The sequence below is a fragment of the Ranitomeya variabilis genome, chromosome 5 (genome assembly GCF_051348905.1).
Source record: "Ranitomeya variabilis isolate aRanVar5 chromosome 5, aRanVar5.hap1, whole genome shotgun sequence".
Taxonomy (NCBI): Eukaryota; Metazoa; Chordata; class Amphibia; order Anura; family Dendrobatidae; genus Ranitomeya; species Ranitomeya variabilis.
In genome coordinates this window covers 458921405-458946335 of record NC_135236.1, presented here as the reverse complement: position 1 = coordinate 458946335, position 24931 = coordinate 458921405, and the positions used below count along the sequence as shown (strand labels likewise).

The 24931-nt window shown below is 45.6% G+C and overlaps 1 protein-coding gene across 7 annotated transcripts in view; it reads right to left on the bottom strand.

Annotated features, from left to right (window-relative positions):
- POC1B (POC1 centriolar protein B) overlaps window positions 1–24931 on the bottom strand; it is a 166446-nt gene that overhangs the window by 105289 nt on the left and 36226 nt on the right. For all 7 annotated transcript variants that reach the window (XM_077265446.1, XM_077265445.1, XM_077265440.1 and 4 more), the window contains 3 exons: window positions 11041–11174; window positions 8274–8342; window positions 5236–5388 (listed from right to left, as the gene is read on the bottom strand). In XM_077265446.1, coding sequence (XP_077121561.1) covers window positions 5236–5388; window positions 8274–8342; window positions 11041–11174 — 356 coding nt within the window. The remainder of the gene's footprint in view (window positions 1–5235; window positions 5389–8273; window positions 8343–11040; window positions 11175–24931) is intronic.

Genomic DNA, 24931 nt, shown 5'->3' with positions numbered 1-24931 from the left:
AAATATGTGTAAGTGGGTTGAGAGCTGGCTCAGGGATCGGAAACAAAGGGTGGTTATTAATGGAGCACACTCGGACTGGGTCACGGTTAGCAGTGGGGTACCACAGGGGTCAGTATTGGGCCCTCTTCTTTTTAACATATTTATTAATGACCTTGTAGGGGGCATTCAGAGTAGAATTTCAATATTTGCAGATGACACTAAACTCTGCAGGGTAATCAATACAGGGGAGGACAATTTTATATTACAGGATGATTTATGTAAACTAGAAGCTTGGGCTGATAAATGGCAAATGAGCTTTAATGGGGATAAATGTAAGGTCATGCACTTGGGTAGAAGTAATAAGATGTATAACTATGTGCTTAATTCTAAAACTCTGGGCAAAACAGTCAATGAAAAAGACCTGGGTGTATGGGTGGATGACAAACTCATATTCAGTGGCCAGTGTCAGGCAGCTGCTACAAAGGCAAATAAAATAATGGGATGTATTAAAAGAGGCATAGATGCTCATGAGGACAGGGTGGATAAAAATCAATGTTTTTTTTTTTAAATCAAAAAAATCGGATTTTTTTGATTTAAATCGGATTTTTTTGATTTAAATCGGATTTTTTTCAATAAACTGCTTTTTTAGGAAAATATTTTACCATCCAAAGGTTCTTCCATCATGAGATAAAGCTGAGTTGTTTAACTCAGTAGAATAAAGGCTGTATATGTGTAACATTCACAATGCCATGCTCTTCCAGAGGTTTCTGTAGGATGCTGACTATCCAACAAGTTTGGGCATGTCAACTGAATGGAAAAAGAAACTAAACCAAAAGTGAAACCAAGCTAGAAGTGTGGAATTAAAGGGGCAGTATGAACAAAATGTGGAGGCTATTAATAGTTTATACAATTAAGACATGCTGCTTTTAAACACCTACCTATTGCCATATAGTAAAACAAAAAAGATTTTTACTTACTTTGGGGTCCCCCCCTCACCCTGGCGTTAGATCGTTGCCCCTAGTTTCGTCCGTTTAACTATGGGCGCACATGCGCACTGCTCTCACTTCTCATTTTAATCGTGATTTATATTAAAAAAAACCTTTTGATTTAAATCAGTGATTTAAATCATGATTAAAATCATGATTTAAATCGATCCGATTTAAATAGAAAAAAATCTTTTGATTTAAATCGTGATTTAAATCATGATTTAAATCGGCGTGATTTAAATCAATCCACCCTGATGAGGAGAACATAATTTTACCTCTATACAAGTCACTAGTTCGACCACACTTAGAATACTGTGCACAGTTCTGGTCTCCGGTGTATAAGAAAGACATAGCTGAACTAGAGCGGGTGCAGAGAAGAGCGACCAAGGTTATTAGAGGACTGGGGGGTCTGCAATACCAAGATAGGTTATTACACTTGGGGCTATTTAGTTTGGAAAAACGAAGACTAAGGGGTGATCTTATTTTAATGTATAAATATATGAGGGGACAGTACAAAGACCTTTCTGGTGATCTTTTTAATCATAGACCTGAGACAGGGACAAGGGGGCCTCCTCTACGTCTGGAGGAAAGAAGGTTTAAGCATAATAACAGACGCGGATTCTTTACTGTAAGAGCAGTGAGACTATGGAACTTTCTGCCGTATGATGTTGTAATGAGTGATTCATTAATTAAATTTAAGAGGGGACTGGATACCTTTCTGGAAAAGTATAATGTTACAGGGTATATACACTAGATTCCTTGATAAGGCGTTGATCCAGGGAACTAGTCTGATTGCCGTATGTGGAGTCGGGAAGGAATTTTTTTCCACAAGGTGGAGCTTACTCTTTGCCACATGGGTTTTTTTTGCCTTCCCCTGGATCAACATGTTAGGGCATGTTAGGTTAGGCTATGGGTTGAACTAGATGGACTTACAGTCTTCCTTCAACCTTAATAACTATGTAACTATGTAACTATGGAACTAATCTAGATGTGCGGTGACCACTTTAAACCCCCAAGTGCTTCAAAGACGTTTATAACGCAGAGCTGTGAAAATAAAAAATACAATTTTTTATTTTCACAAGAGTAACAGGAGAAATTGGACCCCAAAAGTTGTTGTCCAGTTTGTCCTGAGTACATTAATACCCCATATGTGGGGGTAAACCACTGCTTGGGCACACGTCGAGGCTTGGAAGGGAAGTAGTGACTTTTGAAATGCAGACTTTGATGGAATGGTCCGTGGGCGTCACGTTGCGTTTGCAGAGCCCCTGATGTGCCTACACAGTAGAAACCCCCCACAAGTGACTCCATTTTGGAAACTAGACCCCCCAAGGAACTTATCTAGATATGTGGTGAGCACTTTGACCCCCAAAGTGCTTCGCAAAAGTTTACAACGCAGAGCCGTGAAAATAAAAAATCATTTTTCTTTCCTCTAAAATTATGTTTTAGCAAGCAATTTTTTATTTTCACAAGGGTTACAGGAGAAATTGGACCCCAATAGTTGTTGCCCAGTTTGTCCTGAGTATGCTGTTACCCCATATGTGGGGGTAAACCACTGATTGGGCGCACGTCGGAGCACGGAAGGGAGGGAGCACCATTTGACTTTTTGAACGCAAGATTGGCTGGAATCGATGGTGGCGCCATGTTGCGTTTGGAGACCCCTGATGTGCCTAAAAAGTGGAAGACCCTCAATTCTAACTCCAACACTCACCCCAACACACCTCTAACCCTAATCCCAACTCTAGCCATGATCCTAATCACAACCCTAACCCCAACACACCCACAACCCTAATCCCAACCCTAACCCTAATCCCAACCCTAACCCTAATCCCATCCCTAACCACAACCCTAACCCCAACACACCCCTAACCCTAACCATAACCCTAACCACAGGCCTAATCTTAACCCTATTTCCAATCCTAGCCCTAATTCCAACCCTAACCTTAAGGCTATGTGCCCACGTTGCGGATTCATGTGAGATTTTTCTGCACCATTTTTGAAAAATCCACAGGTAAAAGGCACTACGTTTTACCTGGGGATTTACCGCGGATTTCCAGTGTTTTTTGTGCGGATTTCAGCTGCGGATTCCTATTGAAGAACAGGTGTAAAACTCTGCGGAATCCGCACAAAGAATTGACATGCTGCGGAAAATACAACACAGCGTTTCCGCGCGGTATTTTCCGCACCATGGGCACAGTGGATTTGGTTATCCATAGGTTTACATGGTACTGTAAACCTGATGGAAAACTGCTACGAATCCGCATTGGCCAATCCGCTGCGGATCCGCAGCCAACTCCGCACATAGCCTAATTCTAACCCTAACCCTAGTTCTAACCCTAACCCTAGCCCTAACCCTAGAACTAACCCTAGTGAAGAAAAAAAAAAATATTTTTTTATTTTATTATTGTCCCTACCTATGGGGGTGATAAAGGGGGGGGGGGGGGGTCATTTACAATTTTTTTTTATTTTGATCAATGTGATAACTTTTATCACAGTGATCAAAATGTACCTGGAACGAACCTGCCGGCCGATTCGGCGGGCGCACTGTGCATGCGCCCGCCATTTTGGAAGATGGCGGCGCCCATGGAGAAGACGGACGGACTCCGGGAGGCTCGGTAAGTATGAGGGGGGGGATCGGAGCACGGGGGGAGCAGGCAGGAGGACGGGGGGAGCAGACAGGCGGACAGAAGGGACTACGGGACACAACGGAGGACTGGGGTGGCGATCAGTGGCTGTGGGGGGGGCACACATCGGGGTTTCCAGCCATGGCCAATGATATTGCAGCATCGGCCATGGCTGGATTGTAATATTTCACCACTTTTTATAGGTGAAATATTACGAATTGCTCTGATTGGCTGTTGCACTTTCAACAGCCAATCAGAGTGATCGTAGCCACGAGGGGGTGAAGCACCACTCCCCCTGTCCCTGCAGAAGGGGTGAAATTGGAGTTAACCCTTTCACCCGATCTGCAGGGACGCGATCCCTCCATGACGCCACATAGGCGTCACAGGTCGGACTGGCACCGACTTTCATGATGCCTACGTGGCGTCACAGGTCGGGAAGGGGTTAATGTAGTTTTTATAACATCTGTTTTATCACCATAGGATTATCACAAGAGAACTAGTAATCCTGCTGCCAGGTAGTCCTCCATATTCATGAGCTCTGTATAAGCCCGCCCCCACCACTGATTGGCAGCTTTCTTCCTATGCACAGTGAATACAGAAAGCTGCCAATCGGTGGTGTGAGCGGGGTTATACAGAGCTCAGCATTCAGAGAACTGGTATATGTGCAGCAGCTAAAACAGGAATTTTATGACACATCGCTGGAATCAGGGTTTTTGCCTCTACATCATGCTGCTCTTAGATGGGTTAGCAAAAACCTGGTGACAGATTCCAATTAATAATAGCAATGTAACCATAACATTGGTTGCAATATGGATGATCTATATGGGATCAGATTGTTTTTGCGCACCCATAGACTTGTATAGGTGTTGTTTTTCACATGGACCTTCATTGTGTGTATAAAAAAACAAAAACAAAACACAGTCATTGAACGGCCCTATTGAATAACATTGTTCCAAGCGCTGTCTGGGTGGTCAGTTCTTTTCACAGACAGCACTCACTGTGTTCTGCAGCTGCACTGCCCATACAAGTGAAGTACATGGACACACATGCTTCACCTGCACTTACCTGGCTTCTGAAAACTGCAGAACAATAAGCTTAAAGGGCTATTTCCATCTCCAAGATCTTATTCTGATATGTAGTGGGTGTAATAATAATATTAGCAATTACCTCCATTTAGATATGTAGTATATAGTTCTTCTGATCAGCTCTATCTTTTTTGCTCACGTGCAGGGCATTGAAGTAGCTTATGTATCCATGGTTACGACCACTCATGTAGTGACAGTTAGTTAGCAAGTGGTCATATCCTTGGATATCTAAGCTATTGCAATGCCATGGACATGGGGTAAGAGACATAGCTAATCAGAAGAACTATACATTTCTAATTGGAGGTATTTGCTAATATTATTACACCTATTACATATTGGGATAGGATCTTGTAAATGGGAATAACCCATTTTAGAAAAATCTGGTGGGCCATTATTAGTCATCTGGGCCTGTTAATACTATCACAGCTGTTGTAAAAACTGAAGCAATGATTCAGGCTGAAAAGAGTTATGCTGTTGCTTAGTACGGAAACTGTAGTATTGCTAAGGACCAATAGACCAATACACTATAATATTTTATTTCATGAGGAGTGACTGGTATATTACCTCAATGGAATGGCCACTGCTTGTGTGGAAGTGCGAAGACCGCGGATAAATGTCATTCAAATGGGGGGGCGAGTCCGGAATCAGCCTCTTCTCTTGTAATTTATTCATTTCTTTATTAGCAAATTGGTCAAAATTTGTTTTCCAGACTAAAACCTATAACACATAAAAAAAAACGGTCACTAGTGTCTTTTATACACTGTTATTTACCATATTAATTCACAATTATCTTCTGTCTCTACCGACTGGGAAAGCTGGGAGGGCGAATTGCTACTCTGCACAGTGCTACCAGGGTATTCCATGGGCAGCATTTATTACATTGGGACAGGCAGCGGGAAGTCCACTGGGGAGATTATTTAAAGGGAAAAGGTAGAAATACACATTAGTCCAAATTTAGTGAAATAACACTGCCACATCCACATTACCAGAGCAATGAATATAAAAATCAGCCTACTGTCCAGTGGTAATGCACATCAATGGCTAAGAATACATCATTTATGTTAAGTCAGTTACAGGTATTCCGAAACGCGCGTCGGGGTGCACGGTGACAGGACTGGTGACCCTTAAAGGTATATTACAGATATTTTCAGCGCTATTTCCCTCTGGTTGTTTGCACCTTGCACTCTTTTTTTGAATAGCATTATTGCTGTGTCCATATGATTGGTGAAATCTTATGGTCTTATACTTGGTTAAGCCCTTACACCCTTAGTTTTGGGACATTTTCAATTAATAGTGTACAATTTTGAATAGAGTGATTGATTTGCTAATATTGCACATTATATATACTTTCTACTTACTTACTCACATTGATTTTGTCCACCTTTTTTTATTTTTTTAAAATTTTTATATATTTTTGTGATGCACGAATAGGGAATACAGCCTGAAAAGAATATATTGGGGTTCACCATTTTATAATGGATATAGTTTTTTATTATATATATATTTGTAACCCTGTCTTAATACGCACACATATTTTACTAATTATTTTATTAATTGCCATTTCTACTTAATAAAGGCATTTTTTAATTGACTTTCTGCTTGTGATACCCTCTTTGGCTGTTCATGTTTTTGGTTGGTGTGGTTGGTCTCTCACCCTAGTGTTTAAGCACTGCTTCTCACAGAACACCGCGACTACTATAAAATATATATATATATATATATATATATATTTACATATTATATATGTTTATTATATATATTATATTATAATATATATATATATATATATATATATATATATATATATATATATATATATATATATATATATATAATATATATTGTATTATATTATATATATTTATTATTATATATACACACACACACAAAAACATTTTTTTATAGTTCGTGGCGTATCTATGTTTTAACTCATGCTGCTATATTGTGTAGAGGCGAAGACCATTGGGAAAGGTCTATCTGGATACTACGCGTGGTACCCGGGGGCATGTGCAATGAAGAACTAGAGTCCTGGACTAGATATGAAGAATCCTGAGTTTAGCAGGCATTGAAAAGCTTCAGACCAAGATGGAGAAGGTAAATAGGGAAAGACAAAGACTAGATTCCGCTGGAATGTAGAAGGGCCCAGACCCGTCACCTACCAGTGGAAACACTAGTGGAGGAACCAGGCTTCCTGGGAGACCATCAGAGACTTAATTCTGCAAAAGCCCCAGCGGTCCAGGCAACACAACAGGAGTCGATTGCCTGAAAGACTTGCCTTAATGTTCAAATGAGACAGACCTGGCCATTGTTCCTATGGATAGACGTCAGGAAGTCCGGGCTTCACCTTTTGCCCTATGTAAACGCGACACACTATGGTGGGCAAGCAGGCATAAGTCAAAGGCAAAAGAACCAGGTACCTCCATAGGGTGAGAGAACAATTCAGGCAACCAAGGATAGTTCCTAACCTGCCTAATACAGGCTAAGGCAAGTCTGCTACTCAGAGCCCTGTCTGCCTCCGAGGGACACTAAGCCAAACTGACTAACTGGGTGTTGGCTGCCCAGGTACGGCCTGCTGCGGAGGAGTCGGCTTTTATTTCTAAGATGAATTCTTAGTGTGGTAGCATAATAATTTATAGTTCCCGTGTCCCCCCAAATGAAGTGACAGAGAAAACATTTTGATAAGTTACTGTTGTTCCCGACAGTCTTGAGGGATCAGGGCCCATATCTTTTACACACTAAGGGTTAGGTTTCACTGATTCTTACCATTTAATCCTCTCATTACATCAAGTCACCAACCCATATGAAAGCACTTGTTCTTCTTACTCCATGTATTCATAAAACAGGAACACTTTAAAAGGGCTTGTGTCTGGGCTGTCACACGAGCTGCACACTTGGGATTATAAGTTGACCACTTTTTCTTCCACTACTGTCAATGGTCTGAATTGATAGACGCAGAAGAAAAAATGGTGGACACACAATCACAAGTATAACACACCTGAGCGATTGTGTGACTGCGGTGAGATACATTCTGTTAGGATTCAGCAGGTCAGACTCCCGCCTTAGGATGTATGGGTCATGTGTAAAACTATTAAAGACAATCAGATTTCTGAGAGCAGCATGATATAGGGGCAGAGACCTCTATTCCAGCAATGTGTCACTTACTGGAATGCTTGCTGCCGTTATGATAAAATCACAGATTTACATGCTGCGCATATAGTGTGGAGCTCTGTATAAGCCCACCCACACCATTTATTGACAGCTTTCTGGGTGCACTGTGATAAGCAGGAAGCTGCCAATCAGTGGTGGGGGCGGGGTTATTCAGAGCTCTTGAATATGAAGGACTACATGGCTGCAGGTTTACTAGTCCTATAGTGATAATCTTCTGCTAATAAAAACGGTGATTTTTTTCAAAACTATAAGTTGCCCAATAAGTGACACATCACTGGAATCAGGTTCTCTGTCTCTACATTATGCTTCTCCCAGACACAAACCTAGTAACAGAAGAGCTAATGGCATATCACTGGGCACCTAAATACATTATATTTAGATAACGGCAGTATTACACATTCTATATGTACTGTATGCCGAACCTAGTGACAGACCTGTGCATCTGTCCCTCCAGAAGCAAACTGGTCTCCATCTCTTGAGAAAGACACCGACAACACAGGGCCCTGCAGATAAAAAACAAGAGACATCAGACAATGTTTCCATTTCTTTGGAGGGAGGCGTAAAGTTAAATATATGAGCTAGCATGAAATATGTTAATTAAATTCTTATAGTACTAGCCAACTGCCCGAGCAGTATCACACTTTCACCATGACTGACTGATAAAACACGGAACCGTACAGATGTAATATATCCTACATCAGCACTAAGTGTGGCACTATGCTTACATCCAGTGGTTGCACAGTAGATCCCGATGGCACTATGCTTACGGCCAATAGTTGCACAGTAGATCCCGATGGCAATATGCTTACATCCAGTAGTTGCACAGTGCATCCCTATAGTAATATGCTTACGGCCAATAGTTGCACAGTATATCCCGATGGCACTATGCTTACGGCCAATAGTTGCACAGTATATCCTGATGGCAATATGCTTACGGCCAATAGTTGCACAGTATATCCCGATGGCAATATGCTTAGGGCCAATAGTTGCACAGTAGATCCCGATGGCAATATGCTTAGGGCCAATAGTTGCACAGTAGATCCCGATGGCAATATGCTTAGGGCCAATAGTTGCACAGTATATCCTGATGGCAATATGCTTACGGCCAATGGTTGCACAGTATATCCTGATGGCAATATGCTTACGGCCAATAGTTGCACAGTGTATCCTGATGGCAATATGCTTACGGCCAATAGTTGCACAGTATATCCCGATGGCAATATGCTTACGGCCAATGGTTGCACAGTATATCCCGATGGCACTATGCTTAGGGCCAATAGTTGCACAGTATATCCCGATGGCACTATGCTTACGGCCAATAGTTGCACAGTATATCCTGATGGAAATATGCTTACGGCCAATAGTTGCACAGTGTATCCTGATGGCAATATGCTTACGGCCAATAGTTGCACAGTGTATCCCGATGGCAATATGCTTACGGCCAATAGTTGCACAGTATATCCTGATGGCAATATGCTTAGGGCCAATAGTTGCACAGTATATCCTGATGGCAATATGCTTAGGGCCAATAGTTGCACAGTGTATCCTGATGGCAATATGCTTACGGCCAATAGTTGCACAGTGTATCCCGATGGCAATATGCTTACGGCCAATAGTTGCACAGTGTATCCCGATGGCAATATGCTTACGGCCAATAGTTGCACAGTATATCCTGATGGCAATATGCTTACGGCCAATAGTTGCACAGTGTATCCTGATGGCAATATGCTTACGGCCAATAGTTGCACAGTGTATCCCGATGGCAATATGCTTAGGGCCAATAGTTGCACAGTGTATCCCGATGGCAATATGCTTACGGCCAATGGTTGCACAGTATATCCCGATGGCACTATGCTTAGGGCCAATAGTTGCACAGTATATCCCGATGGCACTATGCTTACGGCCAATAGTTGCACAGTATATCCTGATGGAAATATGCTTACGGCCAATAGTTGCACAGTGTATCCTGATGGCAATATGCTTACGGCCAATAGTTGCACAGTGCATCCCTATAGTAATATGCTTACGGCCAATAGTTGCACAGTGCATCCCTATAGTAATATGCTTACGGCCAATAGTTGCACAGTATATCCCGATGGCACTATGCTTACGGCCAATAGTTGCACAGTATATCCTGATGGCAATATGCTTACGGCCAATAGTTGCACAGTGTATCCCGATGGCAATATGCTTACGGCCAATAGTTGCACAGTAGATCCCGATGGCAATATGCTTAGGGCCAATAGTTGCACAGTGTATCCTGATGGCAATATGCTTACGGCCAATAGTTGCACAGTGTATCCCGATGGCAATATGCTTACGGCCAATGGTTGCACAGTATATCCCGATGGCACTATGCTTAGGGCCAATAGTTGCACAGTATATCCCGATGGCACTATGCTTAGGGCCAATAGTTGCACAGTATATCCCGATGGCAATATGCTTAGGGCCAATAGTTGCACAGTAGATCCCGATGGCAATATGCTTACGGCCAATAGTTGCACAGTAGATCCCGATGGCAATATGCTTACGGCCAATGGTTGCACAGTATATCCCGATGGCACTATGCTTAGGGCCAATAGTTGCACAGTATATCCCGATGGCACTATGCTTAGGGCCAATAGTTGCACAGTATATCCCGATGGCAATATGCTTAGGGCCAATAGTTGCACAGTATATCCCGATGGAAATATGCTTACGGCCAATAGTTGCACAGTATATCCCGATGGCAATATGCTTACGGCCAATAGTTGCACAGTGTATCCTGATGGCAATATGCTTACGGCCAATAGTTGCACAGTATATCCTGATGGAAATATGCTTACGGCCAATGGTTGCACAGTATATCCCGATGGCACTATGCTTAGGGCCAATAGTTGCACAGTGTATCCCGATGGCACTATGCTTACGGCCAATAGTTGCACAGTGTATCCTGATGGCAATATGCTTACGGCCAATGGTTGCACAGTATATCCTGATGGCAATATGCTTACGGCCAATAGTTGCACAGTATATCCTGATGGAAATATGCTTACGGCCAATGGTTGCACAGTGTATCCTGATGGAAATATGCTTACGGCCAATGGTTGCACAGTATATCCTGATGGCAATATGCTTACGGCCAATAGTTGCACAGTATATCCTGATGCTATTATATAGAAAAACGGTGTCTGTGGCTGGTGATGAAAGATAATCTGGTACCTGGTGCCCATGGAGTGTGTACAGCAGTCTTCCCTCCAGCAGGTCTAGTACTTTCACAGTACCATCATTAGAGGCAGAAAGGAGGAACTTTCCAGACGGGTGGAATGACAGACAGTTCACCCCGGCACTGTGGACTGAGAAACATTCACACAGTTATATTAGAAAATAATGGCTTCCCGCCTGAAGAAGGGCACTTCTACACCACACACATGGACATGCTAAAGGAAATCTGTCACCAGAATTATGCCATCTAATCTGAGATCAGCATGATGTAGAGACAGAGACCTTGATTTCAGTGATGTGTCACTAATTGGACTGCTTTTTGTAGTTTGGACAAAATCACAGCTTTATCAACTAAAGGATTAGTAAACTTGATGCGATCTAGTCCTCGATATTAATGAGCTCTGTAAATCTCGCACCCACCACCGATTTTCAGCTTTGTGTACATTATGCATAGGCAGAAAGCTGTCAGTGATGTGGGCGGGGCTATACAGAGCTTAGCATTCTGAGCACAGCTAGATCTGCTGCCAATAAAAACAGGGATTTTATCAAAACGGCACCAAGCAGTAAGCAAGACATCGCTGGAATCAGGGTCTTTGCTCCTACATCATACTGCTCTCAGATGAGGTAGCAAAAACTTGCTAACAGATTCCCTTTAATATTAAATTAAGTTATGGAGAAAAAAAAAAAAGGTAAAATTTTTAAAGGGAACCTGTAATGTAAAAAATGCTATTAACCAGAAGATATTACAACACGAAAGAAATGGAGTAAATGTCCACAAATACTTAAATGTTCTCAATAGTTTATTATTTACAATAAATGTCAAAACAACACATTATGGTTACTTAAGATTCAAATTAAAACCAACTAGACAAAAATGGCTGTAGCACAGAAAAACAAAAAACGGTACAGCACTCGGGCTGGTGCCAGATGTAAACCAATTACGGGCAAAGTGCACAGTCATACATTGGTAAGTACGGGGGGAGCCTAGAAAAAGGTTTAAAGTAGCTGATAGAGCCCTGTACATTGACTCTTCATGTGTCACAGCAGACCCATCATCCCGGACACTTACCAACACACAGGCACCAGAACCGAGCCGCACCGTCGCCCCAACGCGCGTTTCGCGTTGGCTTCGTCAGGGGGCGGTGATTGGCTCCCCCACTGTGGATGTTGAGCATGTGGAGGAATAGTGTACTACTTTCTTTCTTTTTGGGTTGTTTCTGTTATTAACCAGAAGATGTGGCTAATTATGTTTTAAAGCTGTGTGGCCGCCATACATCGCCATACTGGGATGTCGGATGGAAATGAACCTTATTCCATCCAGCTTACAGTCAGAGGCACAGCCTCAGTCACCGCTCAGTACATTGTGAGTAACGGCTTTAATCCTGCACCGGCACTGACCTGATGCACTGCCGGCTGTTAGGCAGTGCCGAGGCATGCGCATAGCCACCGCTCACACTGTACTGAGCAGAGAATCAAGCTGCATCTTTATGACGGAGGCAGCTGGAACTTGGTTTTCCTCATAGGAAGCATCAGCTGTGCTCCCATGCTGTCCTGTCTGTATCCTCTTTTCCTCCCTTCCCTCCCCAGGAGCTGTGGCATGATCAGACCATGTCCCTGCACAGTCAGACACGGTCATTACACAGTACACAGCAGGGGCACATGCATAATATTATCTCAGCACAGGAACTCTTTTCTTTTTAAACACATCCACTTTTGTTTGTGAGACAACAGGTTTATATCTTAATATATACTTACCTTGTCATGTCTTCAGATCCTGTTCCGTCCAGATGTGTCCGGATCCCAGAATTCCAAGCGGCGGAAGTTCACCGACCGCCATATTGGGACACCCAAGTGATGGGTGTCTCAATATGGAAACTGCTGGTGGTACCAGCCTCTTGCGTGGTACCAACAGCGGAACACTGTCGTATCACACACACTGTTTACGCCATACGCACCACGCACACACACTGTATAAGCTGTACGAAGCCTCTTGCGCAGTACCACCAGCGGAACACCGTCGCGGGATCAGCCGAATGATTCACTGACCGCCGCCATCTTTGTACAGGAGGAGCGCATGCGCAGTTTTAATGTGACCGGCGCTATTGGCACAAAGATGGCGGCAGTCTGATTTATTGCGCCTGCGCAAATACCCCGCAGGCACAGTGAATCATTCTGCTAATCCCGGCAGATGCGCGACGTGTCTACAGGCAGAGGAAGCCGGTCACATTAAAGGGGTATTTCCACAAACGAAAGTTCATTTTAAAAATTGTCTGTGTCTGACCGTGTACGAGAGCACATGGGGTACACAGGTCAAGGAAGAGATGACATGAGAGAAGACAGCACAGGGGGGAGACAGCTCAAACGGGACAGCACATGAGGGGAGAACACAGCACAGGAAGGAGAGAGAAAGCAGACAAGGGGGATAGCACATGGGGGTCGACAGGTCAAAGAAGAGGGCACAGACGGGAGACGTCAGCACATGGGGAAAGAGAGAGTGGATAGGTGTGAGCGCACATGGAGGGAGAGATTCTCAACGCTGCAAAGTCTGCCCCCATCGTGACATTACCGCTCTATAGCATCGGGCCTCCATCTAGTAAATATATAAATGAGAAGTTGCGGCCAAGCAGTTTTGAAGAGGTTTTTTGCATACCTAAGCCCGTGTTCTGTAAGAGGGAGAAACACAGTGGTTTTCTGTCAAGTGTGCTACAAGTTCCTTATGAACCTAGGAAAGTACACTTCGGCATGTCTGGTTTTCTGCTGAGTGAACAAAAGGATGGCTTCACCCAACTGTGCATCAGGGTGAGAATATGAACTATTATGTATGAGGATGTGGAGTTCAGGTCAGGAGACCCGCGACTTGTCTGTACATCCCAGTCTATATGCAAACGCAGACATACAGACATGGTTTTTTTTGCCTTCCTCTGGATCAACATGTTAGGTTAGGCTATAGGTTGAACTAGATGGACTTAAAGTCTTCCTTCAACCTCAATAACTATGTTACTATGTAAGGGTAAGGACTAGTGAGGAGCAACCATGCTCTGATAAAGTGTTATCCGATCATGTCCGGGTGCTAACCAAGTGATTTCGGTGTGCTCAAATAATATTTTCGAGTCACCGTGGCTGTTTGACAGCCGCAACAGATGCAGGGAATCCCTGTTTGTTAGGCAATCCCTGCATGTGTTGCAGCTGTCTAAGATCTGCGAGACATACAGCCGCAGGGACTTGAACATATTATGGAGCACCCCAAAGTCACTTGGGTAGCACCCGGACATGATCGGATAACACCTTATCTGAGCACATTCGCTCATCACTAGTAAGGACTTGCAATATTGTAATCCCACATCTCCACATGTACTGATTAATCTTTAAGCTATTTGGGTAGCGCCCATTTGTTTGCCTCATAAAATGTGTGTGCACCTTAACCTTAAATACATCCCCATTTACTGCTTTGTTTTGAAGACCACCAGAGTGTCTTGTAATGGATCTGCAGGGGTTACTCCCATACCCCCAGTAAAGTTTTTAATTACAGTAGCTGCAACAACCCTATCAAGTATAACTCCAGTAGACAAACTCAGGATTAGGTCTTCATCCCATCTCTATTTTTCTCTCACCAGAAGCTATCATATGTAGGCATGCCTCACTTACAGGCAAGTCATTGAAAGAAAATATGTCATCAGAAAACACCAAGGTTATTTACCAGTAGACAGTTTTTACAGAACCCATGACAGCACACCTGAGAGAGGGATCCACCCAGCAAGGACAGGAAACCTACTGAAATAGAAGGTAGGTACCTCTCCCCCACTTCAGTTGGGTTACAGAGCATGAGAGGACATCCAGGTTAATTTACACACATAACCAACACCACATTATAAAAACACAAACCATAGTGCACACCCATAAGGTGAAAAGGTAGGGGTATACTGTCGCTGTCATGGGTTCTGGAAAAAAAGGCTACCGGTAAGTACCCTTGGTGTTTTCCCTTCACACATGACAGCATACCTGAGAGATTTCTGGAGAATTGAAGCACCTTAGGGAGGGAACACCGCTTGCAGCACCCTTCTGCCAAAGGTTAAATCAGCAGAGGTAAACAGATACAGTCTGTAGTGCTTAAAGAAGGTAGATGGTGAAGACCAGGTAGTGGCCTTACAAATTTGATCAATTGATACCTCTGCTTTTTTGCCCAGGAGGTTGCCACGGCTCTAGTGGAGTGAGCGCCTTCATGCCTTCAGGAATCGGAGCACCACTTGCAGTGTAGGACAAACTAATGGCCTCCCTGATCCATCTGGTAATGGTACCCTTGGATACCCCATACCCCTTTCTGCTACACTGAAAAGCTACAAAAAGAGACTTGTCATTCCTCCATTGACTGGTCATGGACATATACTCCTACAGCGACCTCCTCACATCTAACCTATGGAATCTTTCCTCTCCTGGATTCCTAGGGCTATCACAAAAGGAGGGCAAAATAATTTCTTGGCTCCTATGGAACTTAAGGGCCATTTCGGGTAGATAAGCCTGGTCTTAGTTTAACTCTACAGGGCCTGTATATCGTTCACCCTGCGAGCCGATGTCAAAGCCACTAATGGTCTTAAATCCCATGGTGTAATTTTTGGGATTATAAATGGTTTGGACCTACCACCAGATTTTATAAAATCATGACACCCATCTATTTGCCAGATTACAGTTATATAAGGCGCCTAAGGCCGAGACCTGTACCTTGAGGGAGTTAGTTGCTAACCCCAGCTCTAGTCCTGACTGAAGGAACTCTAGAATGGATCCTACTGGAGCCTTATCCCCTAGACCTAGAGGCTGCCCTGAAAATTCCAGAAATTTCTTCCATATCCTGCCGTAAATTCTTGGTGTTACTGGTTTAATATTTTTTAACAGGGTGGAAATTAACCATGGTAAGAAACCAATGCCCTCTCAAATTTCACGCTGCTAGATGGAAGCCCTTCACTTGAGAGTGGCATACTGACCCCTAAATAAGGTCCGGGATCTCCAGTAGGATCCACAGATCTGACATCGACATTAACCTCAGAAGGAAAAACCATGGTCTCTTTGGCCAGAACGGAGCAATGAGAATCACCCTTGCCTGATCTTTTCTGATTTTCCTTACCACTGTTCAAATCATCGATATTGGAGGGAAGAGGCATAGGCAATCCTGAATTTCCAGGAAATCAGAAGAGCATCTACTGCAAATGGTTTTTCTCTTGGGTCTAACGAACAGAAGTTCCTCACTTTTTTGTTCTGTAAACTGGCAAACAGATCTATCTCCAGCCACCCCATGCATGGACTATTTGATGGAAGATCTGGGAATTTAAAGACCATTCTCCCTGTTTCAGTCTTTTGCGGCTCAGGAATTCTGCCTTTGTATTCTCTACTCCCCTTGTGTGAAGTGCTATAAGGGACAACAGATGTTGTTCTGCTAGCTGGAGTAGATTGCCTGCTGCCATCATTAGGGTATGGGACCTTGTGCCCCCTTGGTGGTTGATATAAGCCACAATCGCTCAGTTGTCCGACATGTCCCGAACATGGCGACCCAAGAGGAAGAGAAGAAAGTCTCTTAAAGCCCGTTCTACAGCCCAAAGCTCTTTCAGGTTCGATCCTTGACTTCTTTCTAGAGAAGACCAGGTCCCCTGAGCTGTGTGATTCCTCAGGTGTGCACCCCAACCAGTGTTGCCCGCGTCTGTTGTAATTATGCCCTGTACGGGTCTTACCCACTGGAGCCCTGAGGACAATTTTTCCCTGCCTTTTCACCAAGAGAGGGAATTTAGGACTGTTGAAAAAAGATATACCTTTCTTTCTAAATGTCCTCTGTACAGATAGAATTTCCCATTGAAGCTGCCTCAGGTGGAATTGAGACCATCTTACTGCCGGAATGCAAGATGTCAGGGATCCTAGCAGGGACATTGCTCTTCTCAGAGTCATCCTTGGATGATCTATTGCTGACAGTGCCAGGTTCATTATCTTGTTTACTTTGTCTTCTGGAAAGAGACAGATTTGGTCCTTGGAGTTCAAAACCAGGCCTAGGAAGGACGGTATCTTTTATAGTTTAAGGCTGTGTGCCCTTGTTGTGTTTTTAATGCGTTTCCGCAGCGTTTTTTGCCGCAGTGGTGACGCTTAAAAAAAGCTTAAAAACACATTCCCATGCAATCCTATGGGATTCTGCAGTTGCTGTGCCCATGCTGTGGATTTTCCCGCTGCGGAATCGCATAGCGGTAAAATCCGAAGCATGTTCATTATTTCTGCAGAATCGCAGCGATTCCGCCGCCATACTCACTTTACACACATGGCTATGCCCACCATGCGTAAAGTGAGCGCTTCATGTGCAGTTGGTACCTAGGGTTTGGAGGAGAGGAGACTCCCCTCCAGGCACTGGGTAAAATATTCCTGCAAAAAAAAATATTAAAATAAAAAATAGGGATATACTTACCTTCTGATGGCCCCTCGAGTCCTCCCGCCTCTCAGCGGTGCACGCGGCGGCTTCCGTTCCCAGGGATGCAGTCTCGCGACCGTGATGTCACAAAAGTCCTTCACGCAAAGCATCCCTGGGAACGGAAGGTACTGGGAGCGCCGCTTAGGAGATCGGGGGCCGTCGGAAGGTGAGAATAACCATTAACCATTTTTTTTATTTTTTAACATTCTATATTTTACTATTGATGATGCATAGGCAGCATCAATAGTAAAAAGTTGGTCAGACTTGTCAAGCACTATGCTTGACAAGTGTGACCAACCTGTCAATCACTTTTCCGCAGCATTTCTGCAACATGGGCACATAGCCTTAGTCTTGACTTGTGGGCATTCACCATCCAGCCGAGCTCCTCCAGGATCATTGTTAAATCCTTCAGCTGTTCTGCACAGTGGTGTTCTGAACTTCCCACTATAAGAAAGTCGTCCAGGTAAGGACGAAGGTGAGTCATCACCTCTGATAGTACCGTATTTTTCGGACTATAAGACGTACCGGACTATAAGACGCACCAAGGTTTTAGAGGTGGAAAATAGGGAAAAAAAAATATTTGAAGCAAAAAAAGGTGGTAAAATATTTAATAACTTAAATAATATACTATTATATGTGGTGTTATTAAATAATAGTACGTTATTATGCGAGAAGCAACGAGTAGAAGATGGTGCTTCGGGACCAGTGTGGTGTCTGTAAAGTACTATATGAAGATGCTGGAGGGTGAGTATAAGAATGGGGGCACAGGGCTTATATTTAAAGCACCACTCCAGCACTGAAAAATAACACTGGAGTGCTGCTTTAAGATCCCATGTGAGAACTATAACTCCCAGCATGTCCTGCAGATGCTATGGCATGCTGGGAGTTATAGTTCACCACAGGAGTGGCGGAGTGCTTTTTTGTGTGTTGTAGTGACTAACCTTTTAATTCTTTGTTCGGGCTGTGCAGTTCCTGCAGTCAGCCAGCCACGCTGTGGTGAGGTAAAGCGCTGGAGCATCCCATGAGCGCACAGAGCCCTCCCCCTTTGGCCTCTCCACAGGTCATTAGAGGAAGCTTGAAGATTCTAGTGCAGTGTCTGATGGACCTGTGATGAAGTTATGAAGTGGGAGGGCTCTGTGTCACCATGTGATGCTCCAGCCCGCCCTCTTCATGACCTCACACAGGTCCTTATGCTGCAGCACTCAGCATCCAGCACAGCCTGGGCCGGAGCTGGGCAGTCAGATATGCGGCATCCCTCTCTCCTCTGGCACCCTGCTGCTGCCACCTGCTCCACCAGACACACAATCTCCCCAGCTGCTGCAGGAATCTGGCACTGGGGTAACCATGTGTGTCCGCTGTTTAAGTGAAGGAATATTCATTTGCTGCTCCCCCCGCTCACTGCTCATCACTGACAGGTGGGCGGGGAAGCAGGTAATGATTATTCCTTCACTTTAAGTATCGGGACCACGTGGTTTCCCCAGCACCAGATTCCTGCAGCGGGGACATTTTCCTGCCTCCTACTAGTGGGATCCCACTTGCCGCTGCCCTCTCCCCACATATTACATCCGTTCCATAAGACGCACCCCACATATCCTCCCAAATTTGGAGGAAAAAAAAGTGTGTCTTATGGTGCGAAAAATACGTACCTTGGTGAAAATTCTCGGAGCCACTGACAGCCCGAATGGAAGAGCTATGTTTTGGTAATCGCTGACCTGTCCCTGGACATACAGAGCTACCGTCAAATACTTTTGATGGCCCGGATGGATTGGGATGTGATAATATGCATCCTTTAAATCGATGACTGCCATGAAACAATTGTGATATAACAGCTTTATAGCGGTGTTCACCAATTCCATCTTGAAGGAGCAATTTACAATCCATCAGTTGAGTTTCCTCAGACTGACATTAGTTCTGAAGGAACAATTCGTTTTTTTAATTAAAGAGGGGGGAATAAAATCACCTTCATTTTTCTTCCTCCACGATCTCGCACAAAACTTGTTTTTCCAAGAGTCCCATGATCTCTGCTTCCAGGGCAAGTTGTTCCTTTGGTGACCTCCTAAAGGGTGTCAATGGGAGGGCTTTTTCGAACATATAGAGGGCATAAAACCAAACTCCTTTCTCCCTCGAACTCCCATTTCCTTCTCTCACCCGGAGGACATCTCCCATTAAATGTTATCCTCTGAAAGGAAGGTTTTGTAGCATCAGAATGGAACCAAGGAAAGCCCTTCTTTTTGTCACCGGCTTTTTGCAATATGCCCTCTAATTTCTTCCCAAAAAGAAACTGGCCATCGCATGGAATGGAGCAAAATTTATTTTATGACTGCAAATCCCCAGGACAGATCATTATCCATAAGGCCCATCTGACCACATTTGATAGGCCTGTGACCTTTCCGCTAGCCTCACAGAGTCTGCAGAAATGTCCGCAAGAAAAGATGCCGCTCCGTGTAACAGAGGCATATTGGCAAGGATGTGATCACTTGGGGTCTTGTCCTTAAATTGCTCTCGTGAAGTTAGGGGAGCGTGCCCCCAGAAGCGCAATTCAGCACGGAGTCGAGCAGGAAGATGAAGGAGGGAGAGCAGCGTGGTGGATCCAAACATGCACCGCATAACCGTCTGTACCGCCCACACGTGCACTAAAGCCCCAATCCCCTGAAGGCCGGCCCACAGGCATACCGCCTGCTCTTCCAGTGGGTACGTTTTAAAATAATAAACTCTTCACCCAAATTTCAGCTCGAGGGTTACCATCAAGGACAGGAAACCAACTGAAGTGGCGGAGAAATCCCTCTCTCAGGTGTGCTGTCATGGGTGAAGGGATAAAAATGTTTTCAATAATTTATTTAAAAAATGTAAAGTATTAATATTTTATTTAAAAAAAAAAAATCACTTTTTTTAAATGGTATGAAAAATGAAAAAAATGTAATAAGGTTTGATATTTCCCATTTTTAAACACTAGAGGGTGCAACTGCTGAAATTTGCAATGAAAATCTGGTGTACTGCTAGCTCGCATTATGACTGCTGTAAATGTAGGCAGGATGTGCTAACGTGTGTGTGTGTGTGTGTGTGTGTACGTGTGTGTGTGTGTGTGTGTGTGTGTACGTGTGTACGTGTGTGTGTGTGTGTGTGTGTGTGTGTGTGTGTGTGTACGTGTGTGTGTGTGTGTGTACGTGTGTGTGTGTGTGTGTGTGTGTGTGTGTGTGTGTGTGTGTGTGTGTGTGTGTGTGTGTGTGTGTGTGTGTGTGTGTGTGTGTGTGTGTGATGTCACTCCCCCCCTCCCCATGAGAGAATGAAGTTTAGAATAACAGTGCAGAGGACACCGAGGTCTGCTGGCAGCGCTGATTTTGTTAACTGGTGCTGCTCACTGTATCACGCACTGGGATTTGATGCATGGCACAGCGGAGTGTGCAAAGCAGGATGGGATTACATGTAGAGCTCAGTGGACTGTGCGTGCACAGGATGGGATTAGATGCTGGGCTCAGTGGACTGTGCGACACAGGATGGGATTAGATGCTGGGCTCAGTGGACTGTGTGACACGGGATGAGATTAGATGCTGGGCTCAGTGGACTGTGTGACACAGGATGGGATTAGATGCTGGGCTCAGTGGACTGTGCGACACAGGATGGGATTAGATGCTGGGCTCAGTGGACTGTGCGACACAGGATGAGATTAGATGCTGGGCTCAGTGGACTGTGCGACACAGGATGGGATTAGATGTAGAGCTCAGTGGACTGTGCGACACAGGATGGGATTAGATCCTGGGCTCAGTGGACTGTGCGACACAGGATGGGATTAGATGCTGGGCTCAGTGGACTGTGCGACACAGGATGGGATTAGATGCTGGGCTCAGTGGACTGTGCGACACAGGATGGGATTAGATCCTGGGCTCAGTGGACTGTGCGACACAGGATGGGATTAGATGCTGGGCTCAGTGGACTGTGCGACACAGGATGGGATTAGATGCTGGGCTCAGTTGGCTGTGCGACACAGGATGGGATTAGATCCTGGGCTCAGTGGACTGTGCGACACAGGATGAGATTAGATGCTGGGCTCAGTGGACTGTGCGACACAGGATGGGATTAGATGCTGGGCTCAGTGGACTGTGCGACACAGGATGGGATTAGATGTAGAGCTCAGTGGACTGTGCGACACAGGATGAGATTAGATGCTGGGCTCAGTGGACTGTGCGACACAGGATGGGATTAGATGCTGGGCTCAGTGGACTGTGCGACACAGGATGGGATTAGATGCTGGGCTCAGTGGACTGTGCGACATGGGATGGGATTAGATGCTGGGCTCAGTGGACTGTGCGACACAGGATGAGATTAGATGCTGGGCTCAGTGGACTGTGCGACACAGGATGGGATTAGATGTAGAGCTCAGTGGACTGTGCGACACGATGAGATTAGATGCTGGGCTCAGTGGACTGTGCGACACAGGATGGGATTAGATGTAGAGCTCAGTGGACTGTGCGACACAGGATGGGATTAGATCCTGGGCTCAGTGGACTGTGCGACACAGGATGGGATTAGATCCTGGGCTCAGTGGACTGTGCGACACAGGATGAGATTAGATGCTGGGCTCAGTTAACTGTGCGACACAGGATGAGATTAGATGCTGGGCTCAGTGGACTGTGCGACACAGGATGGGATTAGATGTAGAGCTCAGTGGACTGTGCGACACAGGATGGGATTAGATCCTGGGCTCAGTGGACTGTGCGACAGGATGAGATTAGATGCTGGGCTCAGTGGACTGTGCGACACAGGATGAGATTAGATGCTGGGCTCAGTGGACTGTGCGACACAGGATGGGATTAGATGTAGAGCTCAGTGGACTGTGCGACAAAGGATGGGATTAGATCCTGGGCTCAGTGGACTGTGCGACACAGGATGAGATTAGATGCTGGGCTCAGTGGACTGTGCGACACAGGATGGGATTAGATGCTGGGCTCAGTGGACTGTGCGACACAGGATGGGATTAGATGTAGAGCTCAGTGGACTGTGCGACACAGGATGAGATTAGATGCTGGGCTCAGTGGACTGTGCGACACAGGATGGGATTAGATGCTGGGCTCAGTGGACTGTGCGACACGATGAGATTAGATGCTGGGCTCAGTGGACTGTGCGACACAGGATGGGATTAGATGTAGAGCTCAGTGGACTGTGCGACATTGGATGGGATTAGATGCTGGGCTCAGTGGACTGTGCGACACAGGATGGGATTAGATGCTGGGCTCAGTGGACTGTGTGACACGGGATGAGATTAGATGCTGGGCTCAGTGGACTGTGTGACACAGGATGGGATTAGATGTAGAGCTCAGTGGACTGTGCGACATTGGATGGGATTAGATGCTGGGCTCTGTGGACTGTGCGACACAGGATGGGATTAGATGCTGGGCTCAGTGGACTGTGTGACACGGGATGAGATTAGATGCTGGGCTCAGTGAATTGTGCGACACAGGATGGGATTAGATGCTGGGCTCAGTGGACTGTGCGACACAGGATGGGATTAGATGCTGGGCTCAGTGGACTGTGCGACACAGGATGGGATTAGATGCTGGGCTCAGTGGACTGTGTGACACAGGATGGGATTAGATGTAGAGCTCAGTGGACTGTGCGACACAGGATGAGATTAGATGCTGGGCTCAGTGGACTGTGCATGCACAGGATGGGATTAGATACTGGGCTCAGTGGACTGTGCGACACAGGATGGGATTAGATGCTGGGCTCAGTGGACTGTGCGACACGATGAGATTAGATTCTGGGCTCAGTGGACTGTGTGACACAGGATGGGATTAGATGTAGAGCTCAGTGGACTGTGCGACATTGGATGGGATTAGATGCTGGGCTCAGTGGACTGTGCGACACAGGATGGGATTAGATGCTGGGCTCAGTGGACTGTGCGACACAGGATGGGATTAGATGCTGGGCTCAGTGGACTGTGCGACACAGGATGGGATTAGATGCTGGGCTCAGTGGACTGTGTGACACAGGATGGGATTAGATGTAGAGCTCAGTGGACTGTGCGACATTGGATGGGATTAGATGCTGGGCTCAGTGGACTGTGCGACACAGGATGGGATTAGATGCTGGGCTCAGTGGACTGTGCGACACAGGATGGGATTAGATGCTGGGCTCAGTGGACTGTGTGACACAGGATGGGATTAGATGCTGGGCTCAGTGAATTGTGCGACACAGGATGGGATTAGATGCTGGGCTCAGTGGACTGTGCGACACAGGATGGGATTAGATGCTGGGCTCAGTGGACTGTGCGACACAGGATGGGATTAGATGCTGGGCTCAGTGGACTGTGTGACACAGGATGGGATTAGATGTAGAGCTCAGTGGACTGTGCGACACAGGATGAGATTAGATGCTGGGCTCAGTGGACTGTGCATGCACAGGATGGGATTAGATACTGGGCTCAGTGGACTGTGCGACACAGGATGGGATTAGATGCTGGGCTCAGTGGACTGTGCGACACGATGAGATTAGATTCTGGGCTCAGTGGACTGTGCGACACAGGATGGGATTAGATGTAGAGCTCAGTGGACTGTGCGACATTGGATGGGATTAGATGCTGGGCTCAGTGGACTGTGCGACACAGGATGGGATTAGATGCTGGGCTCAGTGGACTGTGCGACACAGGATGGGATTAGATGCTGGGGTCAGTGGACTGTGTGACACGGGATGAGATTAGATGCTGGGCTCAGTGGCCTGTGTGACACAGGATGGGATTAGATGCTGGGCTCAGTGGATTGTGCGACACAGGATGGGATTAGATGCTGGGCTCAGTGGATTGTGCGACACAGGATGGGATTAGATGCTGGGCTCAGTGGACTGTGCGACACAGGATGGGATTAGATGCTGGGCTCAGTGGACTGTGCGACACAGGATGGGATTAGATGCTGGGGTCAGTGGACTGTGTGACACGGGATGAGATTAGATGCTGGGCTCAGTGGCCTGTGTGACACAGGATGGGATTAGATGCTGGGCTCAGTGGATTGTGCGACACAGGATGGGATTAGATGCTGGGGTCAGTGGACTGTGTGACACGGGATGAGATTAGATGCTGGGCTCAGTGGCCTGTGTGACACAGGATGGGATTAGATGCTGGGCTCAGTGGACTGTGCGACACAGGATGGGATTAGATGCTGGGGTCAGTGGACTGTGTGACACGGGATGAGATTAGATGCTGGGCTCAGTGGCCTGTGTGACACAGGATGGGATTAGATGCTGGGCTCAGTGGATTGTGCGACACAGGATGGGATTAGATGCTGGGCTCAGTGGACTGTTCGACACAGGATGGGATTAGATGCTGGGCTCAGTGGACTGTGTGACACGGGATGAGATTAGATGCTGTGCTCAGTGGATTGTGCAACACAGGATGGGATTAGATGCTGGGCTCAGTGGACTGTGCGACACAGGATGAGATTAGATGCTGGGCTCAGTGGACTG